The sequence below is a fragment of the Antedon mediterranea genome, chromosome 4, assembly GCF_964355755.1.
Source record: "Antedon mediterranea chromosome 4, ecAntMedi1.1, whole genome shotgun sequence".
NCBI classification, from domain to species: domain Eukaryota; kingdom Metazoa; phylum Echinodermata; class Crinoidea; order Comatulida; family Antedonidae; genus Antedon; species Antedon mediterranea.
The window spans coordinates 15,340,099-15,354,718 of record NC_092673.1 but is presented as its reverse complement, the minus strand read 5'-3'; the positions used below and the strand labels follow the sequence as shown (position 1 = coordinate 15,354,718).

The 14,620-nt window shown below is 33.5% G+C and overlaps 1 protein-coding gene across 1 annotated transcript; it reads right to left on the bottom strand.

The window, feature by feature from the left end:
* Positions 1–2,119: 2,119 nt before the first annotated feature.
* LOC140046756 (extracellular calcium-sensing receptor-like) lies at positions 2,120–13,527 on the bottom strand. The gene is made up of 5 exons (XM_072091470.1): positions 13,393–13,527; positions 7,865–8,781; positions 6,330–6,988; positions 5,701–5,824; positions 2,120–4,239 (listed from the first exon to the last, which is right to left on the bottom strand). The coding sequence occupies exons 2-5, from the start codon at positions 8,727–8,729 to the stop codon at positions 3,227–3,229; spliced, it is 2,661 nt and encodes an 886-aa protein (XP_071947571.1). The 5' UTR covers positions 8,730–8,781; positions 13,393–13,527; the 3' UTR covers positions 2,120–3,226.
* Between the last annotated feature and the right edge of the window lie 1,093 nt (positions 13,528–14,620).

Here is a 14,620-nt window from a genome sequence, read left to right as displayed (position 1 = left end):
ACAATTAAGTAATCCGTTAAAATGAACAGATTATCAATGTAAAAAAACAACATAATTTAATATGAACGAGGAGTAAATCAATATAAAAAAAAAACGTTTTTGGAGGTGATGAGGATGATGTGATAGCTGTAACGATTTTGATGTGAAGGTGATGAAGGTCATGAAACAGCGATGGTGATGAAGGTCATGAAACAGCGATCAGAAGAAAATGACGCCAAAATGTTCAGATTTGAAGAAGGTTTTATATGGTAATGATATTAATTGTATTGGAGTGTATGCTGGTTTTGACATTGGCTGCAGTGTCGAATTACTCTATTATAAATAATGAATTTGAAGAACAGAAGACATTCAAGTGAGGGCGTGTGGCGCAGTGTGTTGTACGTTGAACTGCTGATCGTGAGATCGTGGTTCGAATCCAACTCTCGCTGCATTGCTTGTATCCTCAGGCAAGATACTTTACTTAAGTTTGCCTCTCTCCACCCAGGTGTACAAATAGGTACCTGGTTAGATCAAGACACAACTTTGCGCTGATTACTATAGCTGCATTATGGGAGTATGTTTCCATACGTATTTGATTCCAAAAAAATGACTGGGGTAGGCCTAATAATGTTCAGCGCTTAGAGGTTTCACAATTACATTAGGCGCTATATAAATCCAGGATATTATATTCAGTGAAATACTATGGTATTCTATTAAGTTGGTCAATCATTAAGGCATTCATTCGAGAGAGACATACACCAACTGACCAACTGGGAGTTAATATGAGCCGAGATTTATATTTCATGAAGTACTGTAGATTATTTTTAATGACTGCTTATGAAATAAGACTGTTATTTGAGTATAATTCAAATGGTATAATGAAGACTTTTATTGCAGATACTTGAGCACCGCAACACATTATCGAAAGTGAATTTATACGGTATGTCACTTGGGAATTACATTATTTAAAATATTGATTTCAATTAAATTTACGCCTAGTTGGCTCTCGGGCAAACGCAATAATGTCGCTCAAATAATTGTGATTCCAATGTTTTTCCGTTGCCAAGTTGGTTGAGATGGAATTCTACAGTATGATCAAACGACAAATATGAAAAAAACAAAACAGAACGTCAATGTATTCTATATCTCACAAGGAACTACGTTAGGCTATAATATACTTTATGTTGATACCAATTCGTTCCTATTCCAATCATAAAGGTTTAAGTTCGACCGGTTTCGGATCTCAATTAATGACCTCCGTCCTTCTACAGTAGACCGAAATTAGTAAAAATTATTATTTTGGCACATTATGGCGTTTTCACGCGTATTATAAATGAGATCACATTGTAGTTTTCACACAAAAATTGGAACGCCCACAGTGTTGGACTAACATAAAAAAAGACTTAAAGCAAGTCTAACTAATACCGTACATTATATATACATTATATAATACAGCAATTACTGAACGTCACAATGGTTTTTACTATTGTTCACAGACTAATAAACGGATTAGAAAGCAATATGAACATATATGGTGAAAGTGGTGACCCGCACTTTTTTAAAGGACTTCTTACGTACTCCATGCGTACATCCTGCAATGTTGAAGGTTGCATTACTTATATACGTATACATATTATTTCCGCAAGTGGGTCTATTTTGATTTTTTTTTAATTTCTAAGATCAAGTGTTACTTAAAAAACCCATTTGTTTATTAAAATGACATTATATTATTTATTCAAGAAGTAGTTAATTGTTCATTATTCGTGATATTCGTTATGACGCAAGAGAAGACGGAGATTACGTACGGTACGGTTAATCCCGTTATTCATTCAGTGTTCATTTATCAAAGTCGATATTGAATCCCAAAATAATATTGTGCAACGCGGAATTAGATACGTACTACTGTGATCTATGGAGGATTGAAGAGCATTGGAGACGTTTTACAAACCTTGGTTTTTAACATGAAGTAATATATTATTCCATGGTATGATTAAATAAGTCATTATCATATAATAACATTTTTTTAAATAAGTATTTTCACTTAACAATAATGAAATATCAAAACAATTGTTTGTTTTTCCATGTCAATCAAAACAAAATTGATTACAACCCGCATTTTAAAGAATGACGTAATCTAGAATTCGGGAAATACAGATTTTTTACTGTTTTACACAACAATAAATTATTATCATGTATATTAATATGACTGACATTATTTTGTATCCGTATACTCCTAATATAGTTTTGACTTGCATATTGTTTTACGTTTCAATCCAGCAACCAATCCCCCTATGACTCATGCTATACAGTACTAGGATATTGCTCATGGCCAAAGTACAATAAAAAAACTTCTTATTTCAAGACCTTTGGTTCTAGTCAAATCTAATGGCGCAAGAGATAGTCATTCCAATAAGCTTCGCCTTAGAATGCAACGCAATGACAAAAGCGCAACGCTGCAAGTAATTTGACCAATCACAAGCGACAGTTTGAATCCATCGCGTTGTGATTGGTCGTTTAATCGTCTTTACGTTCCGTCCAAGTCGGAAAATGGCTCTTCACTGATACAAACCTACAGGCCAAAATCTTCATCTAAATATGAAGTTTAATTATTATAGGTTTTGTTTATGATAAATGCATACAATTAAACAGCATGGCATTATAAATTCACATTAGCAATATTATTTATATTTTATGCAATTAATTAGTTTTCTGTGTTAAGTTATTGTTGAATAACAGAACACCTGAGAAGCTTAATAAGTACAATATCGATATATACATAATACTAATAAATAACAGTTACAAAAGACCCACTTTTCATTGTAGGCATCTAATGCATTTTAAATATATTCCGTTTCCTTATCCTTACAACGTTTGTGATAATTTAAAGAAACATAACCAACCCATTCACGTAATTTCATCATTTATCAATTTTCTGTCATAGCATGCACGTTATTTTGCATACATATTGAAAAGAAACATCATATGCGATGAATAGAATATTTTCATTTTAGATTCACAAGATGTCAGGCCTACAGCTTTGTTCCCACTAGGACACACCGCAAGTATGTTGATCTTCAAAATGATCTCTTGCGATTGGTCGAATAACCTGCGTGCACATGCTATTGAGTAACGTTTAAGTGGGAACTTAGCTTACATCACAGTTACTATCGCCAATTCTTACTCCTTGGTTTCTCAAATCAATATTATCAGATTCATCAATTATATCTTTCAATTGAACATTTGAAGTTTATAGATGTGTATTAAAATCGTTATGCGATGAATTACAATCCTGAACTCCAGATTCACGAGAGAGTGTTTCACTTGATGTAGCAAAGTTGCGATGGCCGCCTTTTACCGCTACCGTTTTTGGTGGAGAGGGTTCGCTATTTTGCCTACTTTGAGCTACGATTAACAGATAACATTTTGGTAAGAACATCATCATTAAAATAAGAGTGTATAAAATGAGTATGAACATTATAGCAATTATAGGTTGCAATTTCCCAACAGTAAACAAGTGAGTGGTGATGGATACCAAAAAGATTATTATCCAAAACGTCATGACGACGGATATAAAGCGTGCTTCGTGGTAATTATGCGGCATTTTACGCGCGCGAAATGCGAACACGAAACAGACTACAATCAGAATTAAGTTGAACAAGTCATTCCACATAAATGTTATTAGGGTTGTGTCACACTGGACTATTGTTGTCTTCGTTGATGACGTAACATCTTTCACCACTTTTACAGGTGATGCAAAAAAGGCCAGAACAACTATCAAAATCTGAAAGCCGGTGATCATAGAAACTATAAGCAGACGATACCTTTTCAGTCTAATTTTCAAGTTTGTCATAGTTTTGCCTTTCTTCCCGCGATTAAATATTTTTATGACCATATAAATCTTTATTAGAAACACGGACAATAAAAGACAGTCAAGAACACTGGAAATAGAAATACGTAGCTGACATAGGGTATCCGTTGGCGACATAATAAACAAAATTGGAGAAAGAAAACCGAAAACGATTCCAACGTGTAGAATCATACTCAGATCTCGTGATGACGATTTCACAATTTCCGATTCTCGTTTCACGTAAAATATAGCAATAGTGATGAATGTAAGAATACAGCCAACACCAGACCAGACGAGGAAACCAATGGCACCAGGATCGCTCCAGTCTAAAACATCCATTTCCTTCAACAGACATTCAGTGTTTTCATCATTTGAATAATATCCTTCCGCACATTTGTCACATTCGGATTGATCTGAAAGACAAAACGTTTATTTTAAATTTTGGCAATAATTGTTTCACTTTTATTACATTTATTTAACTAAACATTAAATACCTTTTTCTTCCCGCACAATCTATCTTTTTTTTTGGTGAATAAGTGTGTTGCACAACTTCAAGTTCCACTTATTTTATCATAGGCCTATATATCACATGATCTATAGCTTGTCCACTTGCAGAATCAAATGAATACAAATACTTTGATCTGATTCGCTGACTCCACAAAGGTCAGTGAAGTTTGTCAAGAAGGTGCATGACCCAACTTCCACAAACTAGTTTTGTGCAGTTTGCCGAAGTTTGATAAAATGTGTGTATTGCCAAACTCGGAGTATGTTCAAGCTTTCAAATTAAGGATAAGACAGAGTTTTAATATCATTGTTTCTGCTGCATGTCCACCTATCCATCTTGCTTGATTATTCATTTATGTTTAGTTTGTATCAATTGATTGATTTGTTGATTGAAGTTGTCAAGCACAAAATAACTCTCAATTCCTTTATACAATGTGTGTTCAGTTCTAGTACAGCACATTACAGAATACATTACAGGCTAAAGGTTATACCAGGGAATAACTCTTCCCTTGGTTATACTTGTGTTAAACAAGAACAAATATTTCTTACAAAAAATTGAATAGAATAAAATATTATCATCTTCAATAAATTGTGCGTTTTTTACGATTTTATTGATATTCTATTCATTAATTGGAAAAATAATAGTAGTAGAAAAAAATGATTTAGCACTACTTTTTTTTAAACAATCAGTAGATCTAGTAAACATTTTGTGTAACGTAAAAGATGAAATGCTCTATTTAATTATAAAGCAGGGCATAAATACATAATTGTTTTGAGGTTGGGCATTTCCTTCTGTAGTTGAGTTAGCTTATCAATCAATTAATTAAATCCGCAATCAAACAATCAACTTTTATTTCATAACAAAAGTCCATGACCTACTGATGTATAGAACAACACTATAATCCTAAACTAAAATAATAGTACTGTGCATATTCAGGGATAGGGACCAACATAGCCCAACATTCCTGTAAACAAAAAGGAAGAACCTTCGTCGTTCAGCCGCCGACAAACGTACTTACTAATCAAACAAGTCTTCATCTATACACACCAGGGATTCACTCTTCCCCATGCACCATTCGCCAAAACTATTTACCATAGAGGAAGGATTTGACCATTATTTGATGATAAATTCCTACGTTGACAGCCAAAGTGAAAACATTGTTTATTGAACTACTACCGTACTACTGTCTGCATATTTCATAGACTTTCATCTCTGTGCTTCGGGGTTTGAAAATGCCCAGTCCGAGTTTCCAAATACCTATTTCTCCAGCCGTAGTAGTATAAGCTTCCGCGTGATACAGTTTCCAAATGCTTCCGTCGCGGCGCGAAAAATACTGATGGAGTTTGAAACTCTATAGATGTTACCTTACCTTCATTAGTTGATATTGTATTTGTGGAACAAGGAACGCAGTCGAAGCAGCATATTGGCTGTTTTGTGTCATGAAGCTTCCTGGTTCCAGGCTTGCATGGTAGGCTACAGACGGAGGTTGGAACCTGTAACATGTATACAATAAAATTACCATTGCATTTAGAAAGTTCAATTAGGCAACGTTTAATCATTATACAAACACAATGTTGAGTTATCTCATCAAAACCATAGAACATGCTCAACTTAGAAGTGTGTTAGTAATAAAAACCATAATTGAATTGTTACTAATTGCAACTAAGATTTACAAATTGATTGTTTGATCTTTGTATAATTATTGATTACTGGATCTTTGTTAAATTAGTTTTTTGATTATAATTTGTATGCAAATATTTAATTAATTTAATTCATACACACAAAACTCATTAGAAGTTGGTAATACAAAGTTATAGTGATTGAAAAATGAAATAATTTCAAATACTATTTCTTCAAGGCTTTCTTTTATCATCTTTCCGGGTACTTGCCTTCATTCATTCATACCAATCAATCAATCATTCAATCAATCCAATAATTATTGTGTGTCGTTGTACAAGGATCAGAGTATGTTGTAATGAAATTAAATCTAAATGTTACCTTCTTAGATGTACCGCCATCCCATAATATGGCTGAGTTGTTCATTCGTAAGTAGTTACCATCCTGAGCAGATTTATCATATTCTCCGATAATTTCAATTTTAACTGTATTTTCTGGAGTACGCTTCCAGTCATAAACCGTGTAGCGAGCCAACACTTCATAATTGTCATCAAACATGAATTGACGATCTTTGATATGATGAGTAAAGTTAACGTTTCTAAGATACTGCATGAGTTGCCATTGCTCAAGTTGAGAAACATCTGGACAAAGTCCATCTTTCAGCAAACCATTTGGAGGTCTGCATTCAATGATATCATAAATGGCATAACCAATAGCATACACGGCATTATACGTTGTAAAATCAATATAAGTTCTGAATTCATCAGCTTTTTCTTCTAGTGAATGCGACCAACATTCTTGATTCATTACGGTATTGTTTTCTGAATACAAACTACAATCGAACGTTTTTTCCCAGAATTCATTGAACCAAAAGTTGATATTTGTATTATTCGGTGTATGGGAAAGAAAGTAGTTCCAAAAATCTTCATTCCTGACCTCCTCAACAGAAGTACCAAACGCTGCATCGATAACGTTGTAATATGTGTTATCAGCAAATATCCTGGATATTATCCACACATCTGTACCTACCCAAATCTTCTCTGAAAAATTGAAAACAAATTAGAAAATCACATTGTGTGGACCAGTAAAGAGTGGAAACTCTCTCTGCTCGGTCAACGAATGACCATTAAAGATATACCGGTATTTCCCCCACTAAAAAAATGTGGTTTCTTCATGTTTTTGGGACAATACATCTTTAAAAGTTATATTAAAAGTTTATAATAATATACTTCGTTGATATGATAAAAAAAAAAATGTTTTAAAATAGTTCCGTATATTTCAGATTATCTCTAGACTAATTGGAACTTTAATTAAATGTCCTTCGATGGCCCAATGGAAAAATTAAATGCATACAAAACCGGTAGATGATTATATTGGTTATAATGCCTCAACAAGAAAAGACACATCATGTTCATTGTCATCTGTTGATGTGATAATAAGACAACTTATTACGACCAAATCGATATTTCAATAGTCTAATTATGGTCTAACAAATAATAACTGACAGAATCCAATATCAATAAAGCTGAATATTATGAACAATTCAGTACAGAATTTTATGAGGTGATATTTATACAGAATTTATATTACTAACACGAACTTAATCATAAAAACTACTAATTGCACAATTTCTGGTAACTACAAACATCTCTACATTTATTTCTGTGATTATTAATTGCAATTTCATTTTCAAATATACAATAGACTTAAATCCAATATTGTAGGCCTATTGTCAGTAAAGTAAAACTGACTACAACATAAATATGTATTAAAATGAGACTCAGACATACAGCAAGGCAGAATGAAATATCGATGGAAAATAGGGTTTCTATTCTCGGGCAATACATGCTGACTAACTACTGAATGTTTTAAGTAAAATATTGTAAAGAATGAATAATGGTTTAGCTTATACTTACTACTGACGTTGCGTCTGTCGCATTCTTTGAAAATCTTGACGACTTCGTATCCACTGTTGATGAATGTAATGATAACTTTTACATTTGGATTGTTCATCAATAGATCAACAGCCTCTGTGACGCTTTTAGTATCTATAACTGTCGGAAGATACATTTCATAAGCAATGCATATCCCCCTTTTCTCAGCCTCCTCTCTGAAATGTGCAATGCCCAATCGTCCATAGTTTTCGTCCGTTGCTAATGCTCCTACCCAAGTCCAATTAAAGCTTTCGACAATGTCTATCAAAGCATCAGCTTGGTGATTATCATTCGGTACAGTTCGAAAAAATGTTGGGTAAAGGTTTGTATCAGTAAATTCAACACTGGTAGCCCAGACAGCTATTACTGGTGTATTCGTAAGTTGGAAATAATTAGCTACTGGGCCTATAGATCCAGAGAAGGTATCTGCCACAATAGCGATAGGAGTTTCGTTAATGCCACATGCACCTGTTGAGATATCGGATGCTCCACGGAGGGCAACACTCCGTGACCGACAACCATCAGACAACATGTAACCAATTGATATATTTTTCAAATCCAAAAATGTGCCAGCATTTATTTCATCAATAGCGTACAAAATAGATAAAGAAGTAAACATTCCGTGATCGTAAGGGTCTAAACATTTCTCTTTGATTGGTCCTTCCGTCAAACTGTTGTCCGTCACCACGGTGACACGATGGATGTTAACAAGACCTCCAATGTAGATATCACCTTCTAATACTGGACAGAAAGCATTTGGCTCATGAGTACAATTAGGCCTATCTTCGCATGTCACTAATAGGAATACTTCTCCAAGTAGAATATACACGCAAAGAAAACGATTCATGTTGATATATTTTGAAGCAAGTTGATGTTACAAATCTAACATGTTAATGTACCTGTTTGTAAAGACAACAAAAACACATAAATGAGCTTGCAATTCTCCGATAAGGAATCGTTAACCATAGTATGCATTATTCATTTCTCGTTGATACAACTTACCAACCACCATCCTTGTATTATTTCAATGGATAGTACGTCATTGTCCAATAACACACAGCCCCATAAAGGTAATTAAACAGAGTATTCTTCAGCAATGTCTTAAATGAGGGTGAATGCGAGAACGATATCTATTTATTTTATTGGTTTTTTCGTACAAAATATAACACCAATCAACGAACTTTCAACGAGTCCAATTGTAATTACAATTATAAGTAAAAACGAAGAGAAATTCATTTTCATATCGACAAAATGTATTAGTTGATCTGCTAGGCCGTACGTATATTAGTGGAAAAGCCATTATGTTATTATATATGGGTGTATATTGCCGATTTGAAATTTATACATTTACAGCTAATTTTTCTTCTCCTATAAAATAGCTTATCTGGATGAACCATGTTAATATATTACTATATTAAAAAACAACCCTTAACAGAAAGTATAATATTCATAAAGATGAGATGAAATGAATATTTTAATACACACCTCATGAAAAGATAATCCGCTTATCCGGAATTTTTGGTAAAAGCGTTCCGTGATCTTATCAAGAGTAATAACAGAACAATTAAAAACATAAACAAGGAAACAAAATGTTCATAATTAAAATCCAATAAGATAGTGTTGAGGTATCTAACAAACGTATGATAAAGCGTCAGTGAAGGTGTTTCTGTACACGGTAGGCCAAGGCATGCACGTTCATCTTGACCACTGAGTACACATAATCATTCTCATAATGAACGTAAATACGTTAGAAATAACGGAAATAAAAGACGAACGGAATAAAACGCGTCAGGATGGTACACATTGAGTTCCGTTACAGATTTACTTCATTTTAAGATTTTACTGTACATACAGAGAGTAACCCAGTAAATATGTTTAAAAACGGATAGAAAATATGCTAATTATGAGAGGAAGAAAGTAGGCCTAAGAATAAACGCATTATAGAAACGCGTCAGTAGTGTGTTCACACACCAACAATAACGCAGTAAATATGTTTGTGAACGAAAATAAATATGCAAATTATGTGACAGGAGGTAAATTGGCTCCTAAACGAAAGTAATGATTCATGATATTAAGTGAGTAGGCCTATATGGTGTAAAAGTGGAGGTATAAAATTGTATACCTCCATGTGTAACCATGTATAATAGAAAGTGAACTGAAGCTAGAATAAAACTGGTGTTACTTACATCGAACCTAAGCCTGAATCGGCCTTGTCAAAGGCAGACTTGTAGCCATGACTCCGGAATTTTGGAATGCTAAACCAATAACCACTACAACGAATGATGAAAACACACGCACACATATGGCACGCCAAGCTGTCATTTATTCGGAGATTAAGATATCTTATATTATCTTATATTAAAACTAAGATATCTCTATTTAAAACTAAGATATCTCTATTAAAACTAAGATATCTCTATTTAAAACTAAGATATCTCTATTTAAAACTAAGATATCTCTATTAAGACTAAGATATCTCTATTAAAACTAAGATATCTCTATTAAAAACTAAGATATCTCTATTAAAAACTAAGATATCTCTATTAAAACTAAGATATCTCTATCGGCAAACAACAAATTGTCACTCAGATTACATACCATCATATACAATGTCCTTCAACGAATTTATAACGTATTTTTACCTATTAATACAACAAAAACAAAAAGTATTCCTACTTACTGGTAGGAACGAATGCACTTGTGCCGCAGCTGTTACTGCTCAGTAAACGGGCGTGTGAAACGCGTTGACTCTATTTACGTCTGTAATAACATACGCCTGTATTCATGTGTTGTGTTTGATTTTCTCCAATTTAAATATAAAATACGTTGTAACAATAGATAGAAAGATACATAAAACTCTATACATATATATTATTAATTATGAAATACGATCCAAAATCGATAAACCATACAACCAAATTATGATAGAAATGACATAGGCCTAATAATTAATATGATTTATGATACATCGTACCGTAGATCTAAATATGTCACCATGTTTACTTAAGTTCCATTCACATAAGACGGTGTCGTGTTATTTAATAATGGTAATTAAGCTACATTCACACTTGTTCCATTTCACGGACCGGCAGACGGTGCCGTGTTATTAAATAATGGCAAAGCTACATTCACACTTGTTCCGGTTCATGGACCGGAAGACGGTTCCATGTTATTAAATAATGGTAAAGCTACATTCACACTTGTTCCATTTCACGGAACGGAAGACGGTGCCGTGTTATTAAATAATGGTAAAGCTACATTCACACTTGTTCGATTTCAAGGACCGGAAGACGGCACCAAGTTTTTAAATAATGGGAAATCATAATTGGTCGGTCGTTCATTTCGTGCCGTGTGAAACGGAATACGCAATGTTAGCTATAGGCCTACTGCGTTTCGAACGCTCGGGCAAAACGTTTTTTTCTCGGTTTTGTGATCAATACAATTTAATACATCTTCGGTTTTTCCTAATTTTATTATCTCTTTTTCTTATATTAATCTAAAGCAGTACTGTGTGGTTCGCACAACTTTCGCTCAAATGCCAAACAAATTCCTCACAACGCGTTATTAACGGTACCGTATAAGTTATGTAGCGTTCAAAACTATACATTGCAAAGAACGAAAGAATTACGTTAGTCGATTAAAAGCGTTAGATATTCGCCTAGTAGAAGTACGTGCACATGCATTGCGGGCTTGTGCCCATCCCGTGCAAAACGTTAAATGCTTATATAATATGAGGTCTAAAAGATTTGGGGATATACACCATCATTTGCACAGACTCAGTGTGTAATTTTAACAGAATTTATAAAGTTGTTCCCATGTGCAAGCGATGTGGCAATCGATTAAGGATCAACCGAGGTGAAATCAAATTTATCAATAACATTGATTGAACGTTTGTACCATATATCAAAACAATATTCCATCATACTTAATTTGAAGATCTATGCTCTAGTGATGGAAATACTTATGACATGGTCTTTACTTATTTATCTCTATGCGTATGACAAGTAATAACAATAATTTGAAAGCCTTTCACTAAAAGACAATATCGATTCATTCATTGAAATCCACCTCGACGTCGTTTTTTACTCAATTAACATTTGATTGATTCTATATTAACGCAATATTTCAGCGCCTTGGGTTCTTCAGCCGATCATAACGATTACCAAATGTATCTCATATGGAGTCTTTTTTTCAAATTACAATTATGGTTGGTTGGTTCGTCTAGAGTGCTTTAGGCCAAGTGTATATAAACCGTATATTATCTGTTTGATTAAATTGGATAAATTAAACTCAAACTAGATAAATCCGAATTTATTATACATCAATCCTGAAAATGCAAATGAAAAAAACACGAACAAATAGGCCAAAACAAGTTATTTTTAATTTAATAAATGATTTCGGATTAGAAATAGTGATAAAAATCCAAGCCTTTGAGATGAGAAGTTACAGGAAAATTATGGGGTTCGCATATATACAGAAATAAGAATGAAAAAGACCGAAGCAGAGTAAGAGCAGCTATCAGAACAATCTCATCTCCACTGTCAAAAAGATGAGATCGTAGGCCACATTACGAGATCACCTGGACAATCATGTAAGGCACTCTACCAGGTAGGAGGAAGCGAGAAAGACCCAAGAAACACAACATCAAAGAATGGGCCAAGCTGATTAATACTAAACACTGAGGATGGCGGAGGACATGGCCATGCGGAGGAGAGTTGTTTTATCATCTACGGTGCTACAACAGCCTACAAAGTTAATACCGCCGTCAAAGACTAATAATAACACGAATAATTTCTATTTATATTAACGATGATCCAATAACAAATCAAGGCAATCCAACAACATTTAGATTCAAACTTAATTAAACATTAGATCGTGGTCTCTGACTCTATCGGAGGTTTAGTACCATAAGAACAAATTGTATCCCCAAACCAGGGAGTTGTCCTGCCCAAACCATATATTGTCAACACCTCTTCTGCTTGTTAACATGTTGGACAGGGCAGGGAGTTGTAACTCTCTGGACAGGGTCTACCTACTGAACGGTACCATCTTTACACAATGCAATTAGCGAGTGATAATTTTGGTCTAAATTGATATTATTTTATAAACCTGAACGGGCAAATTCCTCACCGTTGTGATAAATCTCACACCAGACGTTATAGGCCTAGAATAAAATACAATATATTTTTTTCTATCAATTATGATTTATTTTTCATAACCTGTATACAATCTAAGCCTAATACCGAATAAGGTGAGGTTGTTTTTCCACGTATCAATGACTCTAAAATAAACCCTCTTGTTGCAGTCAACAATATATAAAGTATTTTTATATATTATAATTAAAGCTATAGTAATATGATAACCGTCGAAGGCTTGCTTACATACCAAAATCTTTTTCTAAACGTATCGTTGTCCTTGACTTTTCGTTATCACCCCTTCTTAAAAATTTTCGAGCACCAATACCTCGTCCCATTGATTATAATTTATGTTACACAGTACATAATACTTACATAAACATATGTTTTCTGTAGTTTCTGTAATCATCAATGTTGTTCATCGACGCCACATTCCAATAAAACGTCTACTTCGCTCCTTCGAAAAATTATACTTATTAAGCCAACAAGGCATCACAACGGTCGTTTTCTACATAACTATATTTTTATATATTGTACATGTTCTCTACAATATAACTACTAGTTATCTCGTGTATTGTGGGAATTATAACTTTACACTTGGCTACACATATCACGCATGATTAAGCAGAGTGTTGTCATTGGATCAGGTTTTATATCATTGATTCAAGGAATTTTCCAGTTAGATGAGTAATTATGATTTATGTAAAAATTATCAAAATAATCAATTTGAATTAATGAAAATTAATGAAAGACATAAATTAAAGACAGAAATGAATATATTATTCTTGATGGAACAATATGATGCGTAACAAACAATATATTCTAGATTAACTATCTAAGATCATTACAGTTTTGGGTGGTCATTGTATCCACACAAAGCCTAAAGAATGAAAAGAAAGACCTTTTCAATCAATAAAGTTGCCTTTTTGTGGTTTTTTTTTCAGAGTTGTTATGTTTAGGCCTATTCGTGCAATTTTGATTCCAATTTGTTCATAGTAAATGTAGGCCTACTAAAGCAGTTAACGAAAATATAATATTCTTTACTCCATGATAATAGTAGCCGGTGAGTACAAGTCACTGCATTAGTAGTATTTAATCTTTTGCTTAGGAGAGTTACATATACTTACCTTCGAACTTAATATAATTGTTTCTCATGGCTTTATTTTTTACACCAACTTAAATGTGTTCATTTTTTGGCGAATTCAACGTTTGTTGTACTATGTGGTCTAATAAACAAAAACAATTTTTGTAGGAGATTTACTAAATGCCTACTTCCAACTTAATATAATTTTTTCTCATGGCTTTGTTGTTTTTTTTTCCTGCGTGACAATTTTGAGTAAATACACCAACGTAAATGTATTCATTTTTGGCGTATTCAACGTTTGTGCTGTGTTCTAATAAACCAAATAATTGTTGTAAAATTCAGAAAAGTTCAACGAATCTATCGATCATGACGTCATCTGATTAAACTTGTGAAAATAGTATTGTTTGTATAAATAGTACTGTTTGTATAAATGGTTATTTCTAGGAAATAGGAAAATCTCATTTTGAATGTGTTTTGTTTGTCAGCTCGCTTGCATTATAAAGTGTGTTCTTAAACAAA

What these genes read in the sequence shown, in the direction of transcription:
- LOC140046756 (XM_072091470.1), bottom strand. Translation starts at nt 8,729, where the DNA reads ATGAATCGTTTTCTTTGCGTGTATATTCTACTTGGAGAAGTATTCCTA. An exon ending in CGACAGACGCAACGTCAGTA is followed by an intron (nt 6,989 to 7,864) that starts GTAAGTATAAGC and finishes TCAATTTTTCAG; the next exon opens with AGAAGATTTGGGTAGGTACA. An exon ending in TACAATATCAACTAATGAAG is followed by an intron (nt 4,240 to 5,700) that starts GTAAGGTAACAT and finishes TTTGTCTTTCAG; the next exon opens with ATCAATCCGAATGTGACAAA.